At 45.2% G+C, this 27,168-nt stretch overlaps 1 protein-coding gene across 2 annotated transcripts in view; it reads right to left on the bottom strand.

Moving 5' to 3' along the window:
• Positions 1-1,157: 1,157 nt before the first annotated feature.
• The window catches only part of LOC147105559 (solute carrier organic anion transporter family member 1C1-like), a 94,124-nt gene continuing 68,113 nt past the window's right edge, over positions 1,158-27,168 (bottom strand). Inside the window, exons 11-14 of one of the 2 annotated variants that reach the window (XM_086010029.1) lie at positions 26,484-26,662; positions 15,212-15,276; positions 8,952-9,069; positions 1,158-5,889 (exon numbers count right to left, since the gene is read on the bottom strand). In XM_086010029.1, coding sequence (XP_085866155.1) covers positions 5,685-5,889; positions 8,952-9,069; positions 15,212-15,276; positions 26,484-26,662 — 567 coding nt within the window. In that variant the 3' untranslated portion in view covers positions 1,158-5,684. Of the gene's footprint in view, positions 5,890-8,951; positions 9,070-15,208; positions 15,277-15,549; positions 16,109-26,483; positions 26,663-27,168 lie in introns of those variants that run through there. The other variant, XR_015081517.1, reaches the window with a different exon arrangement.

Consider the following 27,168-nt stretch of genomic DNA (forward strand, 5'->3'; position numbering starts at 1 on the left):
CCTCATCATGTGACTTTGTCCCACACTCAGAAGAGCACCTTCTACTGGAAGTGAGAACTTATCCACTTCCGATAACAAATATCCTCGTGACTTTTCTAAATGAGGCGCTCGTATTTGTGTTAAACAGGCAGACAGCTTGTAATGTGGGCCCATACTCACCAGGAATCTCTCTCTCTCTTAGGCAGTCCCTCAGAACTGAGGATGACTTGATTCCACATTAAAAATGAGTTCGCAGGCGACTGATGAGTCCAATGCGGGACCTACAGTCTCTGTCACAGGTGGGGCAGACGATGGTTGAAGGGGCGGGTGGGTGGGGTGCTTGGGTTGACGTGCGCTCCTTGCGCTGCTTGTGTTTGGCTTCCGCTTGCTCCTGGAGAAGAGACTCGAGGTGTTCGGCGCCTTCCCGGATGCTTCTCCTCCATTTTGTGCAGTCTAGGGCCAGGGATTCCCAGGTGTCAGTGGGAATGTTGCACTTTTACAAGGAGGCTTTGAGGGTGTCCTTGAAGCGTTTCCTCTGCCCACCTGGGGCTCTCTTGCCGTGTCGGAGCTCCGAGTAGAGCGCTTGTTTTGGGAGTCTCGTATCGGGCATGCGGACGATGTGACCTGTTCATCGGAGCTGATCGAGCGTGGTCAAAGCTTCGATGCTGTGGATGTTGGCCTGAGCGAGAACACTGACAATGGATTTGCAGGATCATTGGTGGTAGCTCTCCAGTGCTTTGAGGTGCCTGCTGTACATGGTCCATGTTTCTGAGGCATACAGCAGGGCGAGTATCACTGCTGCTCTGTAGACCATGAGCTTAGTGCCGGGTTTGAGGTCCTGGTCTTCAAACACTCTCTTCCTCAGGCGACCAAAGGCTGCACTGGCACACTGAAGACGGTGTTGGACTTCATCATCGACGTCTGCCCTTGTTGACAGTAGGCTCCCGAGGTATGGAAAGTGGTCCACGTTGTCCAAGGCCTTGTCGTGGATTTTGATAATCGGGGGGCAGCACTGTGTGGCGAGGGCAGGTTGGTAGAGGACCTTTGTATTACGGATGTTTAGTGTAAGGCCCATGCTCTCGTACGCTTCAGTGAAGGTGTTGACGATGGTTTGGAATAAATCACGAGGAATAGGATTTGTTGGAATGTGGAATTTCAAATAAGGTTCGGAGGCTAAATTGAGTTCCTACATGATTTTATTAAGTTAAGCAGTTTACACACATGCAAGCACTACGTCTAGTTACTTAGGAATCGGATACCTATCGTGAATTTCCCACAAACTACTTCAGAGCTCCTCACAGTAGGATTTGCTACTGCCTCTTACAGGGTTCACATACTTATAAAAAAAAACGAATCTTTTCATTAATATTAATTCTCATTGCATAACCTTGCTTCTCATGAATATTAGATCTCTTCCTTTGCCGAATCCTTATTAAACCAGTTCTACGGGCCTGTTGCCAACTCTCCAGGACTGTCCTGGAATTGAAGCTTAATCTCCAGGACACTGCTGCGACCAACCCAGCAGAAAAATCATACGGGCATTGAAGAAAATTGTGTCTTAGTTTCTTTTCTTTGAACCACTTCCAACAACAGCAACAACTTGCATTTATAGACCACCTTTAACTTAGTAAAACGTCCTAAGGTGCTTCACAGGAGTGTAATCAGACAAAGGTTGACACCGAGCCACGTAAAGAGTTATTAGGACAGGTGAGAGGTAGGTTTTAAGGAGCATCTTAAAGTAGGAGAGAGAGGTTTAAGGAAGGGTTTCCAGAGCTTGGGGCCCCGGCAGCTGAAGGCACGGCTGCCAATGATGGAGCGATTAAAAGCAGGGATGCGCAAGAGGCCAGAATTGGAGGAGCGCAGAGATCGCAAATGCTTGTAGGGCTGGAGGAGGTTACAGAGGTAGGGAGGGGCGAGGCTGTGGAAGGATTTGAAAACAAAGATGAGAATTTTTAAATTGAGGCGTTGCTGGACCGGGAGCCAATGTAGGTCAGCGAGCACAGGGGGTGATGGGTGAACGGGACTTGGGTGTGAGTTAGGACACGGGCAGTCGAGTTTTAGCTGAGCTCTTGTTTATTTAGTCATAAAAATATTGGAGATGGGAGAAAAATGCTGTTTCACTAACAGTCAAGATTATTCCAATTGGGTAACAAAGAGTTTGTTCCCTTCCAAATCGTCATGGGAAGGCAGTGTGCCTGGAGGATGGACCAATGGCGGGAGTGTGGGGGCAGGGCGGTTCGAGGTGGGTGGTCATGTGATGAAATCTCCAGGAATACGCCCAATCAGAGTTGCAAACCCTATCCTGGGCCTCCAGGTTCAGGCTCAATCTTGTCTATCATGTTCTTAACCCTCCCCTATTGGTCTTAGCCTCCTGCCACCCCTAGTCTGAATTCATCTTCATTGTAATAGATAAGAAAGAACTAGTTCTCATCCGCAGTACCTTTAGTACCAGGTGTTCTTTCCATGGTTTGAAATGGTTTCAGACCAGCTCATTCTGGTTCTGCAGCCCCTCACATGATCGGTTTCACTGCTGATCTTCTGCTGAACCCAGGAATGCTTCTGTGACTTGCTGGATTCCGTATCCATGGCAGTACTTTGTCCCTTACACTACCATAGTTATATGATTCAAATTCCATCGAAGCTAAGCCTCCTACTTATTCATAATTAGCTTTGGCCAGTACTGTGCTTAGTTACATCTATGCTAGTTGATTTAATTCTGTTTTGTATTTATTATTGCTCAAGCAGCCTGTTCTGTGTATACAGCAGAATTCAGTTAGTCCTGCTCTGTGCTTTCATTGTGGCCCCCTATGTAAGATGATCATATGTCAAGCTGTTATGTTACACACTATCCTACAGGATTGAGACTTTTGGAACTATTGGGCAGTCTCTACTCTCTCTTTTATCTGATATTTTAACAAACATATTAAGCTATTTGTTTTAAATGTTAAAATAGCAGGCAGAAAAACTTCGTACAAATACATCAATGTGTCCATTGCTAATATTGCACAGCACAAATTCAACCCTTGTTTTCCTACTGGTCTGGGCTGATTTGAGGTGAAAAGACACCCAGTCAGAGGGTTTGTTAACTCACAGTGCCAGTCAGAGGGTGTGTTAACGCACTGTGCCAGTCCGAGGGTGCGTTAACTCACTGTGGCAGTCAGAGGGTGTGTTAACGCACTGTGCCAGTCCGAGGGTGTGTTAACTCACTGTGGCAGTCAGAGGGTGTGTTAACGCACTGTGCCAGTCAGAGGGTGTGTTAACTCACTGTGCCAGTCCGAGGATGTGTTAACGCACTGTGCCAGTCCGAGGGTGTGTTAACGCACTGTGCCAGTCAGAGGGTGTGTTAACGCACTGTGCCAGTCAGAGGGTGTGTTAACTCACTGTGCCAGTCCGAGGGTGTGTTAACGCACTGTGCCAGTCAGAGGGTGTGTTAACTCACTGTGCCAGTCAGAGGGTGTGTTAACTCACTGTGCCAGTCAGAGGGTGTGTTAACGCACTGTGCCAGTCAGAGGTGTGTTAACTCACTGTGCCAGTCAGAGGGTGTGTTAACCCACTGTGCCAGTCAGAGGGTGTGTTAACTCACTGTGCCAGTCCGAGGGTGTGTTAATGCACTGTGCCAGTCAGAGGGTGTGTTAACTCACTGTGCCAGTCAGAGGGTGTGTTAACGCACTGTGCCAGTCCAGGGGATGTTAACTCACTGTGCCAGTCCGAGGGTGTGTTAACGCACTGTGCCAGTCCGAGGGTGTGTTAACTCACTGTGCCAGTCCGAGAGTGTGTTAACTCACTGTGCCAGTCAGAGGATGTGTTAACTCACTGTGCCAGTCCAAGGGTGTGTTAACTCACTGTGCCAGTCTGAGAGTGTGTTAATGCACTGTGCCAGTCCAAGGGTGTGTTAACACACTGTGCCAGTCAGAGGGTGTGTTAACGCACTGTGCCAGTCCGAGGGTGTGTTAATGCACTGTGCCAGTCAGAGGGTGTGTTAACTCACTGTGCCAGTCCGAGGGTGTGTTAATGCACTGTGCCAGTCAGAGGGTGTGTTAACTCACTGTGCCAGTCAGAGGGTGTGTTAACGCACTGTGCCAGTCCGGGGGATGTTAACTCACTGTGCCAGTCCGAGGGTGTGTTAACGCACTGTGCCAGTCAGAGGGTGTGTTAACTCACTGTGCCAGTCCGAGAGTGTGTTAACTCACTGTGCCAGTCAGAGGATGTGTTAACTCACTGTGCCAGTCCAAGGGTGTGTTAACTCACTGTGCCAGTCTGAGAGTGTGTTAATGCACTGTGCCAGTCCAAGGGTGTGTTAACACACTGTGCCAGTCAGAGGGTGTGTTAACGCACTGTGCCAGTCAGAGGGTGTGTTAACTTACTGTGTCAGTCAGAGGATGTGTTAACTCACTGTGCCAGTCCGAGGGTGTGTTAACTCACTGCGCCAGTCAGAGGATGTGTTAACGCACTGCGCCAGTCAGAGGATGCGTTAACGCACTGCGCCAGTCAGAGGGTGTGTTAACTCACTGTGCCAGTCAGAGGGTGTGTTAACGCACTGCGCCAGTCAGAGGATGTGTTAACGCACTGTGCCAGTCAGAGGGTGTGTTAACGCACTGTGCCAGTCCGAGGGTGTGTTAACTCACTGTGCCAGTCAGAGGGTGTGTTAACTCACTGTGCCAGTCAGAGGGTGTGTTAACTCACTGTGCCAGTCCGAGGGTGTGTTAATGCACTGTGCCAGTCAGAGGGTGTGTTAATGCACTGTGCCAGTCAGAGGGTGTGTTAACTCACTGTGCCAGTCAGAGGATGTGTTAACGCACTGTGCCAGTCAGAGGATGTGTTAACTCACTGTGCCAGTCAGAGGGTGTGTTAACACACTGTGCCAGTCAGAGGGTGTGTTAACTCACTGTGCCAGTCAGAGGATGTGTTAACGCACTGTGCCAGTCAGAGGGAGTGTTAACGCACTGTGCCAGTCAGAGGGTGTGTTAACTTACTGTGTCAGTCAGAGGGTGTGTTAACTCACTGCACCAGTCAGAGGGTGTGTTAACTCACTGTGCCAGTCAGAGGATGTGTTAACGCACTGTGCCAGTCAGAGGATGTGTTAACTCACTGTGCCAGTCAGAGGGTGTGTTAATCAATTATGCCAGCCAATCAGAGGATGTGCAACGCTCTATGTCAGAGAGTCTGAGGGTATGTTAATCAACTGTGTCAGTCAATCAGAGGGTGTGTTAATCCAGTGTCTCAGCCAATCAGAAGGTGTGTTAATCCAGTATGCCAGCCAATCAGAGGGTGTTTTTATCCAGTGTGCCAGCCAATCAGAGGATGTGTTAATCCAATATGCCAGCTAATCAGAGTGTGTGTTCACTCACTGTGCCAGCCAGTCAGACAGTGTACCGTTCCACTATGACAGCCGAATATAGCTTTATACAGTAGGTACTAATTTCAAATAAGAGTTTTACAGACTAATTGAAAAGTTTCCTTATAGAAAGCGCTTCAGAAAAACTCAATCAGGTAAATTTTAGTGTTTAACATGCCCAACGCAGAGCTTGGCACAACGGGAGTGTGTAACCAAATTTGGGTGAGAAGACCAACATGACCATCCATTAATCTTGAGCACTTCCTGAGAGTGCTAAATTGTAATCATTAGCCCTTATGTAAAACAGATATGGAACTTTTTTCAAGGTCTTCTCTTTCTCTGTACACTCCCATCTGTTTCATAAGTCACCTCATTGACCATGATCTACAGTACTCATCGAAAGGTCACAATCGATGCGATCATTATCTTCATTCATAATTGCCAGTTCTGTACATTCATTGTCCAATGCATTTTTATCTTTTAATAGAAAACGTTTCTTCAGTTGCATGTAAAAAGGAATAAACAGAACAAAGCAGATTGCTTCAATCCCTGCAGCCACTCCAAGGTAGATGTGCCTGCAAATATGGAAGGGTATCAGAAAGAGTTTAAAAATATTACCTCATTCGATGGTTCGTCTAGTTGTTTGAGGTTTAAAATGGATCAAATTAACGTTTTAAATCGAGACATGGTAGGTCTTATTCTATACAAATAACACAATGGCCCGGATTTTGCAGTCAGCGGCGAAGTGACGGCGCTCGCCGCTGACCTCGAAGAAAGCTGCCCACAAAGATCTAGCGATCTCCGTGGCACCGATTTCACCTCTCCCAATGTTAATTTGAATCTGATGCCAAGTCTAGGGGATCTCCAGGGTCCAGCAGCAGTTATGGCATCAAACTGGCTAGGCAGCCAATCATATTGAAGAATTCTCACAGACAACAAACCAGGAAGTAAAATGCACTGATTTTCCTTCACTTTTTAAACATTTTACAGAGAGCGAATTAAAGATCAGGACATACACATGGGATTAAGATAGAAGCTGAAATATCATAAACAAACTTAAAAAAAATTATTAAAACACATTGACTTTTTATCATAATGGAAGAATTTGACATTCCACAAATAGAAAATTAGTTTTTCAGGGCCAGAACGATTGTTCAGCAGTAATTATGACTCAGTACGCCATTAAAAACCAAGTTACACCTCATTTAACAAGGCTTAACTTTTTCGGAGAATTTAACAGTGATATTCCAGCGTTAAAGGGGAAGTTTTCATCAGTTCAGTGATTTCAGTTGATTACCAACTCAGGGGAGTTCAACAGCACGCCTTGTGGAGGAGCAGGGAATGACTGACAGCAACTTCTGGATTACCGCGTTTAACTGCGCATGTGTGTACGCCAGAAGTTGATTTCAGTTTCACAGCGACAGACAGTTTCGCCATTATTACAACCGCAAATTCCGAATAGAATCGATTTTTATTCCCGGGCGGGATCGCGGCCTCGTGAGCAGCAGGCTCCTTGGGGAGTGGTATCAGGGAGGTTCGGGCGATTTTACCATTGGGCCTCAATAGCTTGCCGCTCGCCAACTTCCCAACCAAAATTGGCCTGAAGTCAATGGGAAGTAGCTGCCCGGCAGTTAAAATCATACGGTTTGGAGGCCTCCGCCTGGATCCAGAGGGAACGGTCCCCATTGCAAAGTAAATGCATCGGAGGGCTAGGAGAGGGGGATCGCTGTCAAATTAGGTCAGTAACTCGAGATATATGCAAATTTACGGGAACATGCATTTAAACCTCATCTGCAGCCTCTGAGGCTCCATGTGACATGGCCCGTGAAGACAAAAACATTGACTCCCCAGCCCCAGCCCCAGCTTCATTTCTTTACATCCAGCTGTTACTATGGAAACTATAGGCCCCAAATCTTCAGCCCGTGGTCAAGGCAGTTACCCTTCTGCGTTGACTCTGCCAGGCTATGCAGGGCCAGTAGCAGGGTACCTCATTTACATGAGGCTGGTGAGCACCTTTGCCACTACAGGTGCATCTCAGAAAACCGCCGACCCCGCGCTGAAAGAAACACTGGTGCCAGGCTGCCATTCGGGGAGGGGGTTGCCCGGTTCCCCATCTCCCCCACTGCCCCCCCCCTCCACCCCTACCAAATTCAGAGAAACAGTTTTTGTGCCTCAGCTTTGGGGGGTCCTGACATGGAACCACTCACCCTGGTCAGGCCCACTTGCACACTTCCGGAGATCAGCTTGCCTCACCTCGCTGGCAATCTCCAATCTTATGCCAGGCTCCACAGAGGCCGAGGAAGTGGGAATCCCCGGCGTAGAAAGGCCCAGTCCCTCCCGCTTTGTGCCACTGGCCTTGTAAGGGGTGGATGGGCGCTCTGTCCCTACCAGCCCGAGCGAGAGCTCCCAGGGTAAGTCGGGACCTGCCATATCTCGGCAGCTCCGCCTAATTCCACCTGGAGTTCACCAGAACGGCCGAGTAACTTCATCCACTCTCATTCCTTTCAGAGTGAAAATGGCAACCACAGTGAATGTGGCTATTGCAGAAGTTTGATAATATCATGAAACAGTTACTAGATTCTTGAGGCTCAGTTTAAATGGGCTAAAGCTGTACCAGCTACTCAGAGCCCAGTGCAATGTTTGGCTGCTGTGTAACCATCATTTACACTAGGCCTAACAACCATATGGAAATAACAAAAAATGCAATTTCTGAATTTGAGGATGACACCAATTTGGGGGGGATGGTCAAGTCTGAGGAGGACTGCAACAAATTACAGGAGTACATTAATAAACTTGCAGAATGGGCATATAATTGGCAAATTAAATTCAACACAGATAAGTGTGAGGTATTACATTTTGGTAGGAAGAATAAGGAGGTCACTTATCACTTGGAGGGTGCGAGTCTCGGTGGGGTAGAGGAACAAGGGGATCGCAGAGTACAAATACACAAATCACTAAAAGTCACGACACAGGTTAGCAAGGCCATAAAAAAAGCAAACCAAGCACTAGGGTTTATTTCTAGAGGGTTGGAATTGAGAAGTAGGGGAGTTATACTAAACTTGTATCGAACCTTGGTTAGACCACATTCCTGATTGCCATATTATAAAAAGGATATAGAGGCACTGGAGAGGGTGCAGAGAAGATTTACAAGGATGATACCAAAAATGCGAGGGTATACGTATCAGGAAAGGGTGAACAGGCTGGGTCTCTTTTCTCTTGAGAAAAGAAGGCTGAGGGGTGACCTAATAGAGGTCTTTAAAATTATGAAAGATTTTGATAGAGTGGATACAGAGAGAGTGTTTCCACTTGTGGGGAAGAGCATAACTAGAGGCCATCAATATAAGATAGTCACCAAGAAATCCAATAGGGAATTCAAAAGAAACTTCTTTACCCAAAGAGTGGTGAGAATGTGGAACTCGTTACCACAGGGAGTGGTTGAAGCGAATAGTATCGATGCATTTAAGGGGAGGCTAGGCAAGCACATGAGGGAAAAGGGAAAAGAGGGTTATGCTGATAGATTTAGATGAGGAAGGAGGAGAGGAGGCTCGAGTGGAGCATAGACACCAGCATGGACTGGTTGGGCCAAATGGCCTGTTTCTGTGCCGTATATCTTATGTAACCCTATGTAACAACAAACCTGAAAGCATCCGAGTCATACATCCTGCAGGCCCCTCGCCCCCCACATCTTTTGGTTCCCCATTTCAGACACGTTGTGTCTATCAAAGCTCCAAAGTAAATAGGAGCAGGAATTCCAGCTGGAACAGAAGGAAAAGGACTCAGTGTTGGAAAGACGTGGGCCTAGAAATTCATTAAGGCGCTGCCAGCTTTGCGCCCAGTTAACGCCTAAAGAGTGATTTTGCGCCAGAAATGAGTTTGCGCAGATATTCAGCGCAGCGGTATTGGTGGCGGTAGCCATTAGCGCTGCGCCGGCACCGATGACGTCATCGGTGTGCGCAGTGCCCCGGTTCCGCCCCGAAACCGGCCCGATCCCCATATTTAGTTGCAGCCGCCTCCTCCGAAGCGGCCGCAAACAGCGACCAGAAAACGGGGCCGTTCTGCTGCCTTAGTGGGGCGCTTTAAAGCGGAAGGTACGGCCGGCCGCTTTTTCGGCGGCCGCCTGCCCGCACCTCCCTCCCTGGCCTCCTCCACCCCCCACCCCCCGCAGCATTGCCGGCTGCTTTCCGCGAGCCCGGCACTTCTCCGTGGTGCCGGGCTCATTTGCCGCCTCTATCCAGCGGCGATCTCCCAATTGCAGGCAGCTCCTCTTTAAGAGAAGGAGGAGGCCTGCAGTACCACAGCCTGCCGCTCCGCAGCGGCTGGCGCAGCGGCGCCAAGAGCGCTGATATTCAGTGTCAGCGCCCCAAGCGGAGGCGGGCACACCCTGGTATAGCGCCCGGTTCCGAATTGGGGCGCTAACAATGAATTCAAGGAATTGGATGACCTGTCAAAATTGAGATTAGTCCTGGGAGAAGGAGACAGACCATACCTTGGGGCCAAATATGTAACAACATGTCACAACCTGAGGACTGTTTAAAATTAAGACTGTTTAAAATTAATATTGAACGTACCAAATGAAGTACAAAGACTGTTTAAAATTAATATTGTTTAAAAGTAATATTGTATGTACCCAACAAATGTCAAATCGATTGACACCTACAGAATGTTTGAAAATGTACCTTTTTGCTATGTAAGCTTTGGCAATATGGTTCTCTGTAAACTTTCATGCCAATAAAGCATTTGAATTGAATTGAATTGAATTGAATATCTGACGATCGCTATAGGCTTCCCGCCCAGCGCTAACTTTTGGGCGCTAGCCAGCTGGCGGGGCCATAGTGAATTTCTAGGCCACGGACTTTTGTAAATAACATTTGAAACTATAACAACAACTTGCATTTATATAGCACCTTTAATGTAGTGAAACATCCCAAGGCTTCACAGGAGAGTTTTCAGATATAAATTGACACCGAGCCAAAGAAGGAGATATTAGGACAGGTGACCAAAAGCTTGGTCAAAGAGGCAGGTTTTAAGGAGTGTTTTAAAGGAGGAGGGAGAGGTGGAGAGGGAATGCAAGGTCTTAGGGCCGAGACGGCTGGAGGCACGGTCACCAATGGTGGTGCAAGCATAGGAGCAAACATAGGAACATCGGAACAGGTGTAGGTTATTCAGCCGCTCGAGCCTGTTACGCCAAGGAAGTGGGGGATGCACAAGGGGTCAGAATTTGAGGAACTCACAGTTTTCGGAGGGTTGTAGGGCTGGAGGAGGTTACAGAGATAGGGTGGGGCGAGGATATGGAGGGATTTGAAAACAAGCACAAGAATTTTTAAAATCGACCTGTTGCCAGACTGGGAGCCAATGTTGTTCAGCGAGCACAGGGTTGATGGATGAACAGGACTTAGATACGGGCAGCAGCATTTTGGATGAGCTCAAAACAGCTGCAATGCACCTAAAGTTCAGCGGTCCTGATGTCATAACTGCACAAGACATGAAGCACCACGATATGAATTCAAAGGTGAGAGTCTATGTGCCCAAGTGGGGCTTGTCGTTTTCTGCCTTGGGTACCAGTATTTATTTAAATCAACTTAACCTGATGTTTTCCTTCATTCTCTGTTGCCTTTTTCCAACCATGAACTGCAATAATTCATACTTCATCGCTGCAAATGCTTTGTTTCATCAACAGAATAACTAGTGCCCCTCAGGTTTTGGAATACCGGAGAAGGTCATAGACTTAGGTAGCAGTGGGGGAATTAAAAAACAGAACGTGTCATGAAGGGACAGAAGGTATGGAGTAAAAGGTAAAGTAGTAAAAGGGGAAAAAACAGGAACTAAGTGTCACAAAAAATATTTGAAAGATCTTTATCTGAATGCACGTAGCATTCATAACAAAATGAATGAGTTAACGGCACAAATAACTACATATGGGTATGATCTTGTGGCCATTACAGAAACATTGCTGCAGGGTGACCATGACTGGGAATTAAACATACCAGGTTATTTAACAATCAGGAAGGACAGGCAGGAAGGGAGGGGAGGTGGGGTGGCTATGTTAATAAAGGAAGGAATCACTATAATACAGAGAAATGATATTGGGTCAAGGGAGCAGGATAGTGAAACAGTTTGGGTGGAGATAAGGAATAATAAGGGGAAAAAAACACTAGTGGGCGTAGTCTATAGGCCTCCGAACAGTTGCAACTCTGTTGGACGGAGTATTAATCAGGAAATAGTTGAGGCTTGTAATAAGGGAACAGCTATAATTATGGGGGATTTTAACTATCATATTAACTGGACAAATCAAATTGGGCAGAGCAGCCTTGAGGATGAGTTCATTGAGTGTATTAGGGATGGGTTTCTTGAGCAGTATGTAACTGAACCAACCAGGGGCAAGCAACCTTAGATGTGGTCCTGTGTAATGAGGCAGGATTAATTAAAAATGTCCTAGTAAAGGATCCCCTTGGAATGAGTGACCATAACATGGTTGAATTCCATATTCAATTAGAGGGTGAGAAGGTTGGATCTCAAACAAGCATGCTGAGCTTGAATAAAGCAGACTATGAAGGTATGAGAGCAGAATTGATTAGAGTGGACTGGGGAAATAGATTAAAGGGTAAGACGGTACATGATCAGTGGTGTACATTTAAGGAGTTATTTTACAACTTCCAAAAAATATATATTCCACTGAGGAAAAAAGGGTGTAAAAGAAAAGATAGCCATCCGTGGCTAAGTAAAGTAATTAAGGATAGTATCCGACTAAAAACAAGAGCATATAAGGTAGCCAAATCTAGTGGGAGGATAGAAGATTGGGAAGTCTTTAAAAGACAGCAAAAAATAACTAAAAGATTGATTAAGAAAGGGAAGATAGATTATGAAAGTAAATTAGCAAAAAATATAAAAACAGATAGGAAAAGTTTCTATAGTTATATAAAAAGAAAAAGGGTGGCTAAAGTAAATGTTGGTCCCTTAGAGGATGAGACCGGGAAATTAATGGTGGGAAACATGGAGATGGCAAAAACGCTGAACAAATATTTTGTATCAGTCTTTATGGTAGAGGACACTAAGAATATCCCAACACTGGACAAACAGGGGGCTCTAGGGGGGGAAGAGCTAAATACAATTAAAATCACTAAGGAAGTGGTACTTGGTAAAATAATGGGACTCAAGGCGGATAAATCCCCTGGACCTGATGGCTTACATCCTAGGGTCTTGAGGGAAGTGGCAGTAGGGATTGTGGATGCATTGGTAATAATTTTCCAAAACTCCCTGGACTCAGCAAAGGTCCCGGCAGATTGGAAAACTGCTAATGTAACACCCTTATTTAAAAAGGGTAGTAGGCAGAAGGCTGGAAACTATAGACCTGTTAGCCTAACATCTGTGGTTGGTAAAATGTTAGAGTCCATTATTAAGGAGACAGTAACGGGACATTTGGATAAACATAATTTAATAGGACAAAGTCAGCATGGTTTCATGAAGGGGAAGTCATGTTTGACAAATTTGCTTGAGTTCTTTGAGGAAGTAACATACAGGGTGGATAAAGGGGAACCAATGGACGTAGTGTATTTAGACTTCCAAAAGGCATTTGACAAGGTGCCACACAAAAGATTATTGCTCAAGATAAAAAATCACGGGATTGGGGGTAATATTCTGGCGTGGGTGGCGGATTGGCGCTCTAACAGAAAGCAGAGAGTTGGGATAAATGGTTCATTCTCAGACTGGCAATCAGTAACTAGTGGTGTTCCGCAGGGGTCAGTGCTGGGTCCCCAACTCTTTACAATCTATATTAACGATTTGGAGGAGGGGACCGAGTGTAACATATCAAAGTTTGCAGATGTTACAAAGATGGGAGGGAAAGTAGTGAGTGAGGAGGACATAAAAAACCTGCAAAGTGACATAGACAGGCTAAGTAAGTGGGCAGAGATTTGGCAGATGGCATACAATACTGGAAAGTGTGAGGTTATGCACTTTGGCAGGAAAAATCATAGAGCAAGTTATTATCTTAATGGCAAGAAACTGGAAAGTACTGTAGTACAAAGGGATCTGGGGGTCCTGGTGCACGAAACTCAAAAAGTTAGTATGCAGGTGCAGCAAGTGATGAAGAAGGCCAATGGAATGTTGGCTTTTATTGCTAGGGGGATAGAATATAAAAACAGGGAGGTATTGCTGCAGTTGTACAAGGTATTGGTGAGACCGCACCTGGAATACTGCATACAGTTTTGGTGTCCATACTTAAGAAAAGACATACTTGCTCTCGAGTCAGTACAAAGAAGGTTCACTCGGTTAATCCCGGGGATGAGGGGGTGGTCATATGAGGAGAGGTTGAGTAGATTGGGACTCTACTCATTGGAGTTCAGAAGAATGAGAGGCGATCTTATTGAAACATATAAGATTGTGAAGGGGCTTGATCGGGTGGATGCGGTGAGGATGTTCCCAATGATGGGTGAAACTAGAACTAGGGGGCATAATCTTAGAATAAGGGGCTGCTCTTTCAAAACTGAGATGAGGAGTAACTTCTTCACTCAGAGGGTGGTAGGTTTGTGGAATTTGCTGTCCCAGAAAGCTGTGGAAGCTACATCATTAAATAAATTTAAAACAGAAATAGATAGTTTCCTAGAAGTAAAGGGAATTAAGGGTTATGGGGAGCGGGCAGGAAATTGGACATGAGTCTAGGTTCGGAATGGTCATGGCCCTGTGGGTAGTGGAGCGGGCCCAGGGGCCGTGTAGCCTGGTTCTGCTCCTACTTCTTGTGTTCTAATTCTGTGTTAGATTTCAGGAGATGGTTTTATTCCTGTTCCTGGCTGGGGTGGAGATCGCCTTTACAGAAGGTAAGTACTGTAGAAAATATAGGGGCAGAGTGATCTCCTGGACGAGTTTCGATCGCCTAGATGGGTCGGAGAGGAATTTCCCAGATTTTTTCTCCCAAATTGGCCATTGGGTTTTATCTGGTTTTTCACCTTTCCCGGGAGATCACATGGGTTCGGGTGGGATGGAGAGTGATAGAAGATTTGAGGTTAGGATCAGATCAGCCATGATCTTATTGAATGGTGGAGCAGGCTCGAGGGGCTGATTGGCCTACTCCTGCTCCTATTTCTTATGTTCTTATGTTCATTCCCCTTGTCACAGTCTGATCAGACGTCTGAAGCACTGCTTTCAGATGCCTGTAAGTCTTTCATAATTCATAAGGGGCATAATTTCAGTATAACGGGGCACCCATTTAAAACGGAAATGAGGAGGAATTTCTTCTCTCAGAGGGTCGTGAATCTTTGGAATTCTCTTTCCCAGAGAGCTGTGGAGGTGGAGTCATTGAATATATTTAAGGTGGAGATAGACAGATTTTTGAATGGTAAGGGAGTCAAGGGTTATGGGGAGCAGGCAGGAAAATGGAGTTGAGGCCAAGATCAGATCAGCCATGATCTTATTGAATGGCGGAGCAGACTCGAGGGGCCAATGACCTACTCCTGCTCCTACATCTTATGTTCTTATGTATCAATAAACATCTTAAATGTTTGCGAATATTTCCACTGCTCATTATTTCCAGTGAAAGCATGAGGTAAGAAAAATAAATGTTATCCAAAAAATACCAGTGGAAATCTTCATTAACTCATTTACATACAACACTAATTTACTTTTTAGTTGTACTTACTGTTACACATAATGCGAAATTGTTCAGCCCCGATTTTAATCCAACATGCCTGATGTGAATGGAATGGGTTCCAGTCCGATGCCTGATTTACACCCCATCCCGTTTCACACACTATTAACTGCAATACAGCGTAAAATTGGGCGGGGTAAAAATTGGGCCTCCGACCCAAACTCGTCCCGTTCTTGTCGAGCGGGTTAGGTTACAATTGGGGCCTTTATTTCTGCTGAAAATGCCTTTCAAAATACAGTTAACATGACGAGACTCACCGAGCATCCTTATAATCAGACTGTATACGCCTATTGCCAGTGGTTTCAGCTCTGGTTCAATGGACCTGATGGAAACAACCGAGCGGTTAAATCAGTGTCAAAACAATGAAATACTGTCCAAACTCTCCAGCAACATTACAGTCTTGATATGTTGATAGGGTAGATGAGGTAAGGTGGGAGGAGGTTCGTGTGGAGCATAAACACTGGCACAGGCCAGTTAGGTCGAAAGGTCTGTGCTGTAAATTCTATGTAATTTTATATGTAATTCTATGTCTTGCTGGCCTTCCACCAGTGACAAACTTTACTATTATGGTTATGTGGGACACTAATATTTTTACCTTCTGAGCTTGGTCTCAATACAGAAGCAACTCCCTCAACCAAAGGAGTTGGTAACTACTCAACAAAGGTTTTATCCCATAGCTCTCTCCTTTCTCCTCAAGATCAGTCCTTTGACACCTCTTCTGTCTCTCTTGTGCGCAGTGGATCATTCCATTAGCTTGAAAGTTTGCTAATGATGAAAGAATTATGTTTGAAAACTTGCAATAAATACTAATTAGCAATAATAGGTATTAGCCGTAGATCAGTGGTAGCACTCTTGTCTCTCAGCCCGAAGGTTGTGAGTTCAAGTCCTACTCCAGCGACGTGAGCACATAATCTAGGCAACACTCCAGTGCAGTGCTGAGGGAGTGCTGTACTGTCGGAGGCGCCGTCTTTCAAATGAGATGTTAAACCAAGGCTCCGTCTGTTCTTTCAGGTGGATGTAAAAGATCATGGCAGTATTCGAAGAAGAGCAGGAGAGTTCTCCCCGGTGTCCTGACAATATTCATCCCTCAAACAACAGCTAAAAATCGGATGATTAATCTCATACAAAAGCAAAATACTGCGGATGCTGGAAATCTGAAATAAAAACAGAAAATGCTGGAAATACTCAGCAGGTCAGGCAGCATTTGTGAAGAGAGAAAGAGAGTTAACGTTTCAGGTCGATGACACTTCGTCAGATTGATTAATCTCATTACTGTTTGTGGGGCCTTGCTGTGTGCAAATTGGTTGCCATATTTACTACATTACAACAGTGACTACACTGCAAACGTACTTCATTGACTGTTAAAGCACTATGAGACGTCCTGAGGCTGTGAAAGGCATTCTACAAATACAAGTCTTTTTTTTCTTTATATAATAACACAGTGGAAATATTCAGTGTGACAGACTTTGGGGAATTCTGATCAAAATTAGGGATAGCATAAGATCCAAGGAGAGGACAAATAAATGAGCCAGAAAAAGCAGCAAACATGAGGATTGGGAGCTTAGGGTTCAGCAAAGGAGGACAAAGGGATTCATTAAGAGGGGGAAAATAGAATATGAGAGTAAGCTTGCATGGAACATAAAAACTGACTGTAAAAGCTTCTATAGATATGTGAAGACAAGAAGATTGGTGAAGTCAAGCGTAGGTCCCTTGCAGTCAGAATCAAGGGAATTTATAATTGGGAACAAAGAAATGGCGGACCAATTAAATACATACTTTGGTTCTGCCTTCACAAAGGAGGACACAAATAACCTTCCAGAGATGTCGGGGAACATAGGGTCTAATGAGAGGGAGGAATTGAATGAAATCAGTATTTGTAGGGAAATTAGGGAAATTGACGGGATTGAAGGCCGATAAATCCCCAGGGCCTGATAATCTACATCCTAGGTTACTTAAGGAAGTGGCCCTAGAAATAGTAGATGCATTGCTGGTCATCTTCCAAAATTCTATAGACTCTGGAATAGTTCCCATGGATTGGAGGGTAGCTAATGTAACCCCACTATTTAAAAAAGGTGGTAGAGAGAAAACAGGGAATTATAGATTGGTAAGCCTGACATCGGTAGTGGGGAAAATGCTAGAGTCCATTATAAAAGATGTAATAGCAAAGCACTTGGAAAACAGTGACAGGATCGGACAAAGTCAACATGGATTTACAAAAGGTAAATCATGCTTGACTAATCTACTGGAATTTTTTGAGGATGTAACTGGTAGAATAGATAAGGGAGAACCAGTGGATGTGGTGTATTTGGACTTTCAGAGGGTTTCAATAAGGTCCCGCATAAGAGATTGGTGTGCAAAGTTAAAGCACATAGGATTGGGGGTAAGGTACTGACTTGGATAGACAACTGGTTGGCAGACAGGAAGCAAAGAGTTGGAATAAACGGGTCTTTTTCCGAGTGGCAGGCAGTGACTAGTGGGGTACCGCAGGGATCGGTGCTAGGACCCCAGCTATTTACAATATATATTAATGATCTAGATGAGGGAACTAGTTGTAATATCTCCAAGTTTGCAGACAACACAAAGCTGGGTGGGTGTGTGTGCTGTGAGGAGGATGCAGAGAAACTCCAGTATGATTTGGACAGGTTGGGTGATTGGGCAGATGCATGGCAGATGCAGTATAATGTGGATAAATGCGAAGTTATCCACTTTGGTGGCAGAAACAGGAAGACAGATTATTATCTGAACGGCAATAGATTGGGAAAAGAGGAAGTGCAATGAGACCTGGGTGTCCTTGTGCACCAGTCGCTGAAGGTAAGCATGCAGGTGCAGCAAGGGGTTAAGAAGGCAAATGGTATGTTGGCCTTCATAGCAAGAGGATTCGAGTACAGGAGCAAGGATGTCTTGCTGCAGTTGTACAGGGCCTTGGTGAGACCACACCTTGAGTATTGTGTGCAGTTTTGATCGCCTTATCTGAGGAAGGATGTTCTTGCCATGGAGGGAGTGCAGTGAAGATTCACCAGACTGATACCTGGGATGGCAGGAATGACGTATGAAGAAAGATTGGGTCGATTAGGCTTATATTCACTAAAGTTTAGAAGAATGAGAGGGGATCTCATTGAAACTTATAAAATTCTAACAGGACTAGACAGACTAGATGCAGGAAGGATGTTCCCGATTTCGGGGGAGTCCAGAACCAGGGGTCACAGTCTAAGCATAAGGGGTAAGCCATTTAGGACTGAGATGAGGAGAAATTTCTTCGCCCAGAGAGTGGTGAACCTGTAGAATTCTCTACCACAGAAGGCAGTGGAGGCAAATTCATTAAATATATTCAAGAAGGAGTTGGATATATTTCTTAAGGCTAAAGGGATCGAGGGATATGGGGAGAATGTGGGGCCAGGGTACTGAATTTGGATGATCAGCCATGATCTCATTAAATGGTGGAGCAGGCTCGAGGGGCTGAATGGCCTACTCCTGCTCCTATCTTCTATATTTCTATGTTTCTATGTAAAACAACTTTCCTTATTAGATTTTCCATTGAGAAACTTCTTTTTCTGTAACAGCATTCTGGAAAGCAGGCAGGGCAAAAGTTAATTTTAGTTCCCTGTACGTTTACAACGACATACCTGCTTAAATGTGTACCCATGTCTATTCAATTTAATTCACAGTTTTTAAAAGCCAAAATACTTCTCTACAGAATTACTGTTAAGGGTAAAACAGGTAGAATTATTTTTCCTTCCAGGTCTGTTCTTTTTCAGTCCGCACACACACTTCAACATGTTAATGTGGCCGATCTTCACATTTGCTATGAATTCTCATCTATAATTAGTCACTTTAGCTCCTCATCACTCACTCACTAACACCCAGAGTTGGGCTTCTGTAAACACCACACGTCAAAGTTCTTAAATTGTCCCACACCAGCCTATTACCATAATTACAAAACAGCATTTTTCTAAATTAATTTTTGTGCTGTATAATTCTTAATCATTTTAGCCTAGAAATTCAGTTGCGTTTGCGCCCAATTAGGGGCGAAAGAGTGGGTTGCACCGGAAGTTGCGTCGCGCCTGAAATTAGGTGGGCCCTAACATCGGCGTTAGCCGGTAGCGCTGCGCCGGCACCGATGACGTCATCGGTGTGCGCAGTGCCCCGGTACCGCCCGAAACCACGCCGATCCCCATCTTCAGTAGCGGCCACCTCGTCCGTGGCGGGCGCTAACAACATCGGGAGACCGGGTCCTTACTGCAGCCTTTGCGACGCAAGTTAAGGTGGAGGTGCGGGGCGGCCGCTTTTTCGGCGGCCGCCTGCCCGCACCTCCTTCCCCGGCCTCCTCCACCCCCCCCCCGCGGCATTGCCGGCTGGTTTCCGTGGAGCCCGGCACTTCTCCGTTGTGCCGGGCTCTTTTGCCGGCACTTGCAATTGGGGCTCCGGCCGTTGCAGGCACCTCCCCCTTAAGAGAAGGGGGAGGCCTGCAGTACAGCAGCCTGCCGCACCGCATCGGGTGGCGCAGCGGGACCGGGAGCGCTGAAATTCACTTTCAGCGCCCCAAGCGGGGCGGACACACCCTGTACCAGCGCCCGGTTCCGCTTTGGGGCGCTGAAAGTGAATATGGGGCGGGCACAACTGGCTCCGCGGCGGGCGCAAAATTTTCGGCGCAAACGTGCTGGCGGGGCTATACCCAATTTCTAGGCCTTTGAGTGTTAACTCAGGTAAGTGCAGAAGCACGAGTCATGCAATGAATACAATTACAACTGTATGATAGATGAATCCACATATAATTAAAACAGATTTACATAAACATTATTGCCTGAACAATTTTTTAACTCTATTAATTATATAATTACTCCAATAACAATTTAACAACATTTATTTTCTTTATTTGTATAAGGATCTATATTGCAGCTGATGGTTTTGTCATAGAATCATAGCAATTTATGGCACAGAAGGAGGTCATTCGACCCTATGGCCGGAATTTTGCCGGCGCTCAGGGGGGCAAGTTTGGAGGGAGGACATCCGGCAAAATCGTAAAGATTGACAGTGGGCAGGAAACCCGCTGTCAACCCGCTGTCAACCCGCCTCCAATCAATCTTCCCAAGTGTCGCGTCCCTGATTTGCGCATGTACCCAACACCTAGCGGCTGGAAGAGGATTATAGCCACATAACTGCCTGTTAAAGGTTGTTAACAGGCAGTTAACGGGCTCTTTTCCAATTTTGAGACTTCTACTCCGGGCTTCCCGATGTCCGGACACCACGCCAGGTAAGTGTGGCGTGTTGTGAGTCTGCTGTAATGTTTCTGCATTGATGACAGCTGCAGAAGTGGTGTGAAGGATCCAATGGTGCACTGGTGAGTTTCAGAGGTAAGAAATTGTTGGGAAATTCATTTTTAATGCATTTAGACTTTTCTGTAGGTAACAAGTTTTGAATTGTATGCGTAGTCCCACCTCATTGGGAGAACCTCTTTCACCAATGACAGATCGCTTCTGTAAACTCACCTGCAGCTGCCATCTGTTCTAGCCTAAGGAGGGAGTCACTGGAGAGCCTGGGTTAAAGAGCTCACCTTTGTACGTGATTGTCAGTGTTTGCAGCACCTCAATGCTGTCAAACACTGAAAAATCAGCTGTCAAAAAAAATTGCGCGTGGTCCCTTTAAGAAAACCGGCAGATGACGTGTCATCAAATGACATCATCTGACCGGCTTCGTCTTAATTGCCCGGCAAGCCCGCAGAGTGGGCTTAACAAGGCTAATTGACATAAAATCATGTCTGTGGGCCGGATGTAGTTGAGGGTGAGACTGGAACCCGGAAGCCACCTGACCCACTCCCAAGCCGCATTATTCAAGAAAATTGGAGCCATTGTGTCTGTGCCAGCCAAAAATGGGCTATACAGCCTAATCCCACTTTCCAGCTCTTAGTCCATAGCCTTGTAGGTTACGACACTACAAGTGCCTATCCAAGTACTTTTTAAATGTGATGAGGGCTTCTGCCTTTACCACCCTCTCAGGCAGTGAGTTCCAGACCCCCATCACCCTATGGGTGAAAAAAAATCTCCTCAACTCCCCTCTAATCCTTCTACCAATTACTTTAAATCTATGCCCCCTGGTTATTGACCTCTCTGCTAAAGGAAATAGGTCCTTCCTATCCACTCTATCTAGGCCCCTCATAATTTAAACACCTCAATGCATCCACAATCCATACCGCCACTTCCCTCAAGACCCTAGGTTGTAAGCCATCAGGTCCAGGTGATTTATCCGCCTTGAGTCCCATTATTTTACCGAGTACCACTTCCTTAGTGATTTTGATCGTGTTTAGCTCCTCCCCCCCATAGCCCCCTGTTTGTCCAGTGTTGGGATATTCTTAGTGTCTTCTACTGTAAAGACTGATACAAAATATTCATTCAGTGTTTTTGCCATCTCCATATTTCCCACCATCAATTTCCCGGTCTCATCCTCTAAGGGACCAACATTTACTTTAGCCACCCTTTTTCTTTTTATATAACTATAAAAACTCTTACTATCTGTTTTTATATTTTTTGCTAATTTACTTTCATAATCTATCTTCCCTTTCTTAATCAATTTTTTTTAATGTTTTGCTGTCTTTTATAGTTTTCCCAATCCTCTATCCTCCCACTAGATTTGGCTACCTTATATGCCCTTGTTTTTAGTCGAATACTATCCTTAATTTCTTTACTTAGCTACGGATGGCTGTCTTTTCTTTTACACCCTTTTCTTCTCAGTGGAATATATTTTTTGGAAGTTGCAAAAGAACTCCTTAAATGTACACCACTGATCATGTATCGTCTTACCCTTTAATCTATTTTCCCAATCCACTCTGCTCAATTCCGCTCTCATACCTTCATAGTCTCCTTTATTCAAGCTTAGCACGCTTGTTTGAGATCCAACCTTCTCACCCTCTAATTGAATATGGAATTCAACCATGTTATGGTCACTCATTCCAAGGGGATCTTTTACTAGGACATTTTAAATTAATCCTGTCTCGTTACACAGGACCAGACCTAAGGTTGCTTGCCCCCTGGTCGGTTCAGTTACATACTGCTCAAGAAACCCATCCCTAATACACTCAATGAACTCATCCTCAAGGCAGCCCTGCCCAATTTGATTTGTCCAATTAATATGATAGTTAAAATCCCCCATAATTATAGATGCTCCCTTATTATAAGCCTCAACCATTTCCTGACTGATACTCCGTCCAACAGAGTTGCAACTGTTCGAAGGCCTATAAACTACACCCACTAGTGTTTTTCCCCCCTTATTATTCCTTACCTCCACCCAAACTGTTTCATTATCCTGATCTTTTGACCCAATATCATTTCTCTGTATTACAGTGATTCCTTCCTTTACTAACATAGCCACCCCACCTCCCCTTCCTTCCTGCCTGTCCTTCCTGATCGTTAAATAACCTGATATGTTTAATTCCCAGGCATTGTCACCCTGCAGCCATGTTTCTGTAATGGCCACAAGATCATACCCATATGTAGTTATTTGTGCCATTAACTTGTCTATTTTGTTACGAATGCTACGTGCATTCAGATAGAGAACTTTCAAATATGTTTTGTGACACTTAGTTCCTGCTTTTGCCCTTTTTATTACTTTACCTTTTACTCCATACCTTCTGCCCCTTCCTGACATGCTCTGGTTTTTAATTTCCCCACTGCTACCTAAGTCTATGACCTTCTCTGTTGTCATTTTTATTATTTGCTCTCTAGGAACCTCCCCCCCACTAGTTAGTTTAAAGCCCTCTCTACAGCCCTAGTTATATGATGCGCCAGGACTCTAGTCCCAGCACTGGCCAAGTGAAGCCCGTCCCAACGGAACAGCTCACTCCTGCCCCAGTACTGGTGCCAGTGTCCCAGGAAGCAAAACCCATTTCTCCCACACCAGTCTTTGAGCCACGCATTTAACTCTCTAATTAGTTAATTGGCCTTTGTAGCGAGAGGGTTTGAGTACAGGAACAAGGATGTCTTGCTGCAGTTGTACAGGGCCTTGGTGAGACCACACCTCGAGTATTGTGTGCAGTTTTGGTCGCCTTATCTGAGGAAGGATGTTCTTGCCATGGAAGGAGTTCAGCGAAGATTCACCAGGCTGATACCTGGGACGGCAGGAATGACATATGAGGAGAGATTGGGTCGATTGGGCTTGTACTCACTGGAGTTTAGACGATTGAGAGGGGATCTCATTGAAACTTATAAAATTCTGACAGGACTGGACAGACTAGATACAGGAAGGATGTTCCCGATGGTCGGGGAGTCCAGAACCAGGGGTCACAGTCTAAAGATCAGGGGTAAGCCATTTAGGACTGAGATGAGGAGGAATTTCTTCACCCAGAGAGTGGTGAACCTGTGGAATTCTCTACCACAGAAGGCAGTGGAGGCCAATTCATTAAATATATTCAAGAAGGAGTTGGATATATTTCTGAAGGCTAAAGGGATCAAGGGATATGGGGAAAAGGCAGGAACGGGGTACTGAGTTTGGATGATCAGCCATGATCGCATTGAATGGCGGAGCAGGCTCGAGGGGCCGACTGGCCTACTCCTGCTCCTATCTTCTATGTTTCTATGTTTTTATGTTTCTATCTGCAGTATTTTCTTTTTAATTAAAATAGAAGATGGAGCAGCTATGGTCTTTGTAGGGTGACCCGGGAATGGAGCTGGAATGCCATTGCAGGGATTTGTTCCTGAAACTGCTGCAGTATGTTATCTCTGTAAGCCGCAATTTGATGCTGTTTCTGGATTGGGAAAGTAAGAAAGAATTTGCATTTATATAGCTGTTAAAAAAGCATACGGGATCCTTGACTTTGTAGAAGCAGAGTACAAAATCAAAGAAGTTATGGTAAACTTTTATAAATCACCGGTTATGTCCCAACTGGAATATTGTGTCCAATTCTGGGCACCACACTTTAGGAAGGATGACAAGGCCTTGGAGAGGGTGCAGAGGAGATTTACCAGAATGGTACCAAGGCTGAGGGAATTCAGTTATGTGGAGAGACTGGAGAAGCTGGGATTGTTCCCCTTCGAGCAAAGAAGGTTAAGGGGAGATTTAATAGAGGTGTTCAAAATCATGAGGATTTTGACAAAGTAGATAGGGAGAAATTGTTTGCATTGGCAGGAGAAGATGAGGAGAATGATTTTTACTGAAAGGGCGGTGGAAGCAGATTCAATAGTAAATTTCAAAAGGGAATTGGCCACATAATTAAAAAGGGAAAGTTTGCAGAGCTATAGGGAAAGAGCGGGGGAGTGGGACTAATTGGTAGCTGTTTCAGTGACCCGGCACAGGCACAATGGGCTGAATGGCCTCCTTCTGTGCTCTATGATTCTATAGCGCCTTTCACAACCTCAGAATGTCCCAAAGCACTTGACAGTCAATTAAGTGTAGTCACTGTTGCAATGTAGGAATTGTGGCAGCCAATTTGCACATAGCAAGGTCCCACAAACATGTGCTCAAGGCCGTGGAATGGGACTTGACCCCATGGCTTTCTGACTCACAGGCGAGAGTGCCCACATTGAGCCACGGCTGACACTTAAGCAGAAAAATGTGGCCCAACAGTGAAGAGGCTATTGTGGATCTCTGGATTTTTCTCCCCAAACCTCTCGGCCTCAACCACTACCCACTCCTTTAAAAATCTACTCAAAACCCATCTCTTCAACGAAGCCTTAGGTTACCCCTCCTAACCACTCCCCTCCTGACTTGCATCTGTTTCTCTTATGCCTATCTATAAAGCACTTTTGGGACACTCTTTATGTTAAAGACTATTTAAGTGCAGTCGCTCACTGTTGTTACAGACAGATGCAAAGGACCCGAATCGTACCTCTGCACCATAATTAAAATACCTGCCAAAATGACCTGGGTTTCTCTAAGGAGCTGTGCAGCAGGAGACCAGGACTCAGCAGTGAGTCAGTCAGAAATACACCATCTCCAGCAGCCAGTGAAGCAGATGGAGTCTAGCACTGGGGCTAGCACTCGCTTTAAGTGTAGCAATGAAAGTGTCAACTATCTAGAACATTTATACTCATAACTCCACCAAGTGCCAACTATGGGTTCATTGGAGTTCAGAAAAACATAAGAACATAAGAAATAGGAGCAAGAATAGGCCACTTGGCCCCTCGAGCCTGCTCCACCATTCAATAAGATCATGGCTGATCTAGGGCTCAAAGCCACTTCCCTGCCTGTTCCCCATAACCCTTCACTCCCTTAGCTTGCAAAAATTTGTCTATCTCCACCTTAAATGTATTTAATGACCCAGCCTCCACGGCTCTCTGGGGCAGAGAATTCCACAAATTTACGACCCTCTGAAAGAAGAAGTTCCTCCTCATCTCAGTTCTAAAAGGGCGACCCTTTATTCTGAAACTATGCCCCTGAGTTCTAGATTTCCGCACGAGGGAAAACATCCTCTCTGCATTGACCTTGTCGAGCCCCCTCAGTATCTTATATGTTTCAATAAGATCACTGCTCATTCTTCTAAATTCCAATGAGTATAGGCCCAGCCTGCTCAACCTTTCTTCATAAGTCAACCCCCTCATCTCAGGAATCAACCGAGTGAATCGTCTCTGAACTGCCTCCAATGCAAGAATATCCTTTCTTAAATAAGGAGACCAAAACTGTATGCAGTACTCCAGGTGTGGTCTCACCAATACCCTGTACAGTTGTAGCAGGACTTCCCTGCTTTTATACTCCAACCCCCTTGAAATAAAGGCCAACATTCCATTTGCCTTTTTGATTACATACTGTATCTGCATGCTAACTTTTTGTGTTTCATGCACAAGGATCCCCAGGTCCCTCTGAACTGTAGCATTTTGTAATCTCTCTCCATTTAAATAATAATTTGCTTTTTTATTTTTCCTGCCAAAGTGGATAACCTCGCACTTTCCCACATTATACTCCATCTGCCAAATGTTTGCCCATTCACTTAGCCTGTCTAATATCCCTTTGCAGATTCATTGAGTTCTCTGCACAACTAGCTTTCCCACCCATCTTTGTATCATCTGCAAACTTGGCTACATTACACTCGGTCCCTTCATCCAAATCATTAATGTAGATTGTAAATTGTTGAGGCCCCATCACCAATCCCTGTGGCACCCCACTAGTTACCGTTTGCCAACTGGAAAATGACCCATTTATCCCAACTCTCTGTTTTCTGTTAGTTAGCCAATCCCCTATCCATGCTAATATATTACCCCCAATCCCGTGAGCTATTATCTTATGCAGTAACCTTTTATGTGGCACCTTATCGAATGCCTTCTTGAAATCCATATAAACCACACTCACGGCATTTCCTTTATCAATCCTCTGTTATTTCTTCAAAGAATTTGATCAGATTGGTCAAGCTTGACCTGCCTTTTGGACACCGTGCTGACTGGCTTTGACTAACTCATGTTCCTTCACGTGCTTAGTAATTTCATCCTGTATTACAAGAGGGTTTCCACCGCGTGGCTGGTCTCTTTAAATCGCCCAGGGATTAACTCACTGCGTGGGTGGTCCCTTTAAATCGCCAAATTCCAACCATTTAGCCGATAAAGATTTTACCTCATCAGTATCTCAAACTCAGCCATGGCTCCGAATGAATAGGTGAAAGATTCGATCACTGTTACCGCCAAGTAATATGGAAAGACTTTTTTGCAGTCATCATCTATTGGGCACTGCCCCAGAATCGCAGAAGAATTGACTGATGTCAAACGGGAAATACAGCTGCAGTTGTGGAACTCCTACGTAGAAAAGGACCAAAGTCAAGATGTTATTGGGAGAAAAGAGCGGATGAGAAATGATGATTACATTTTCATTTGATACTTGGATTCATAATACTACTTTTGATCAAGATTTCTTAACGGTATACAGTGTTCAGCGCCATTTGCAATTCCTCAGATAATGAAGCAGTCCATGCCCACATGCAGCAAGACCTGGACAACATACAGGCTTGGATTAATAAGCGGCAAGTAACATTCATGTCACACGAGTACCAGGCAATAACCATCTCCAACAAGATTAACCACCTCCCCTTGACATTTAATGGCATTACCATCGTCAATTCCCACACCATCAACTTCCTGGGCATCACCATTGACCAGTAATACAACTGGACCAGCCACATAAATGCCATGGCTACTAGAGCAGGTCAGAGGCTGGGTATTGTATGGCAAATAGCTCACCTTCTGACTCCCCAAAGCCTCTCCACCACCATAAGGCACAAGTCAGGAGTGTGATGAAATACTTG

The sequence above is a fragment of the Somniosus microcephalus genome, chromosome 17 (assembly GCF_052327205.1).
Source record: "Somniosus microcephalus isolate GS21.2 chromosome 17, FLI_Smic_1.0, whole genome shotgun sequence".
Taxonomy (NCBI): domain Eukaryota; kingdom Metazoa; phylum Chordata; class Chondrichthyes; order Squaliformes; family Somniosidae; genus Somniosus; species Somniosus microcephalus.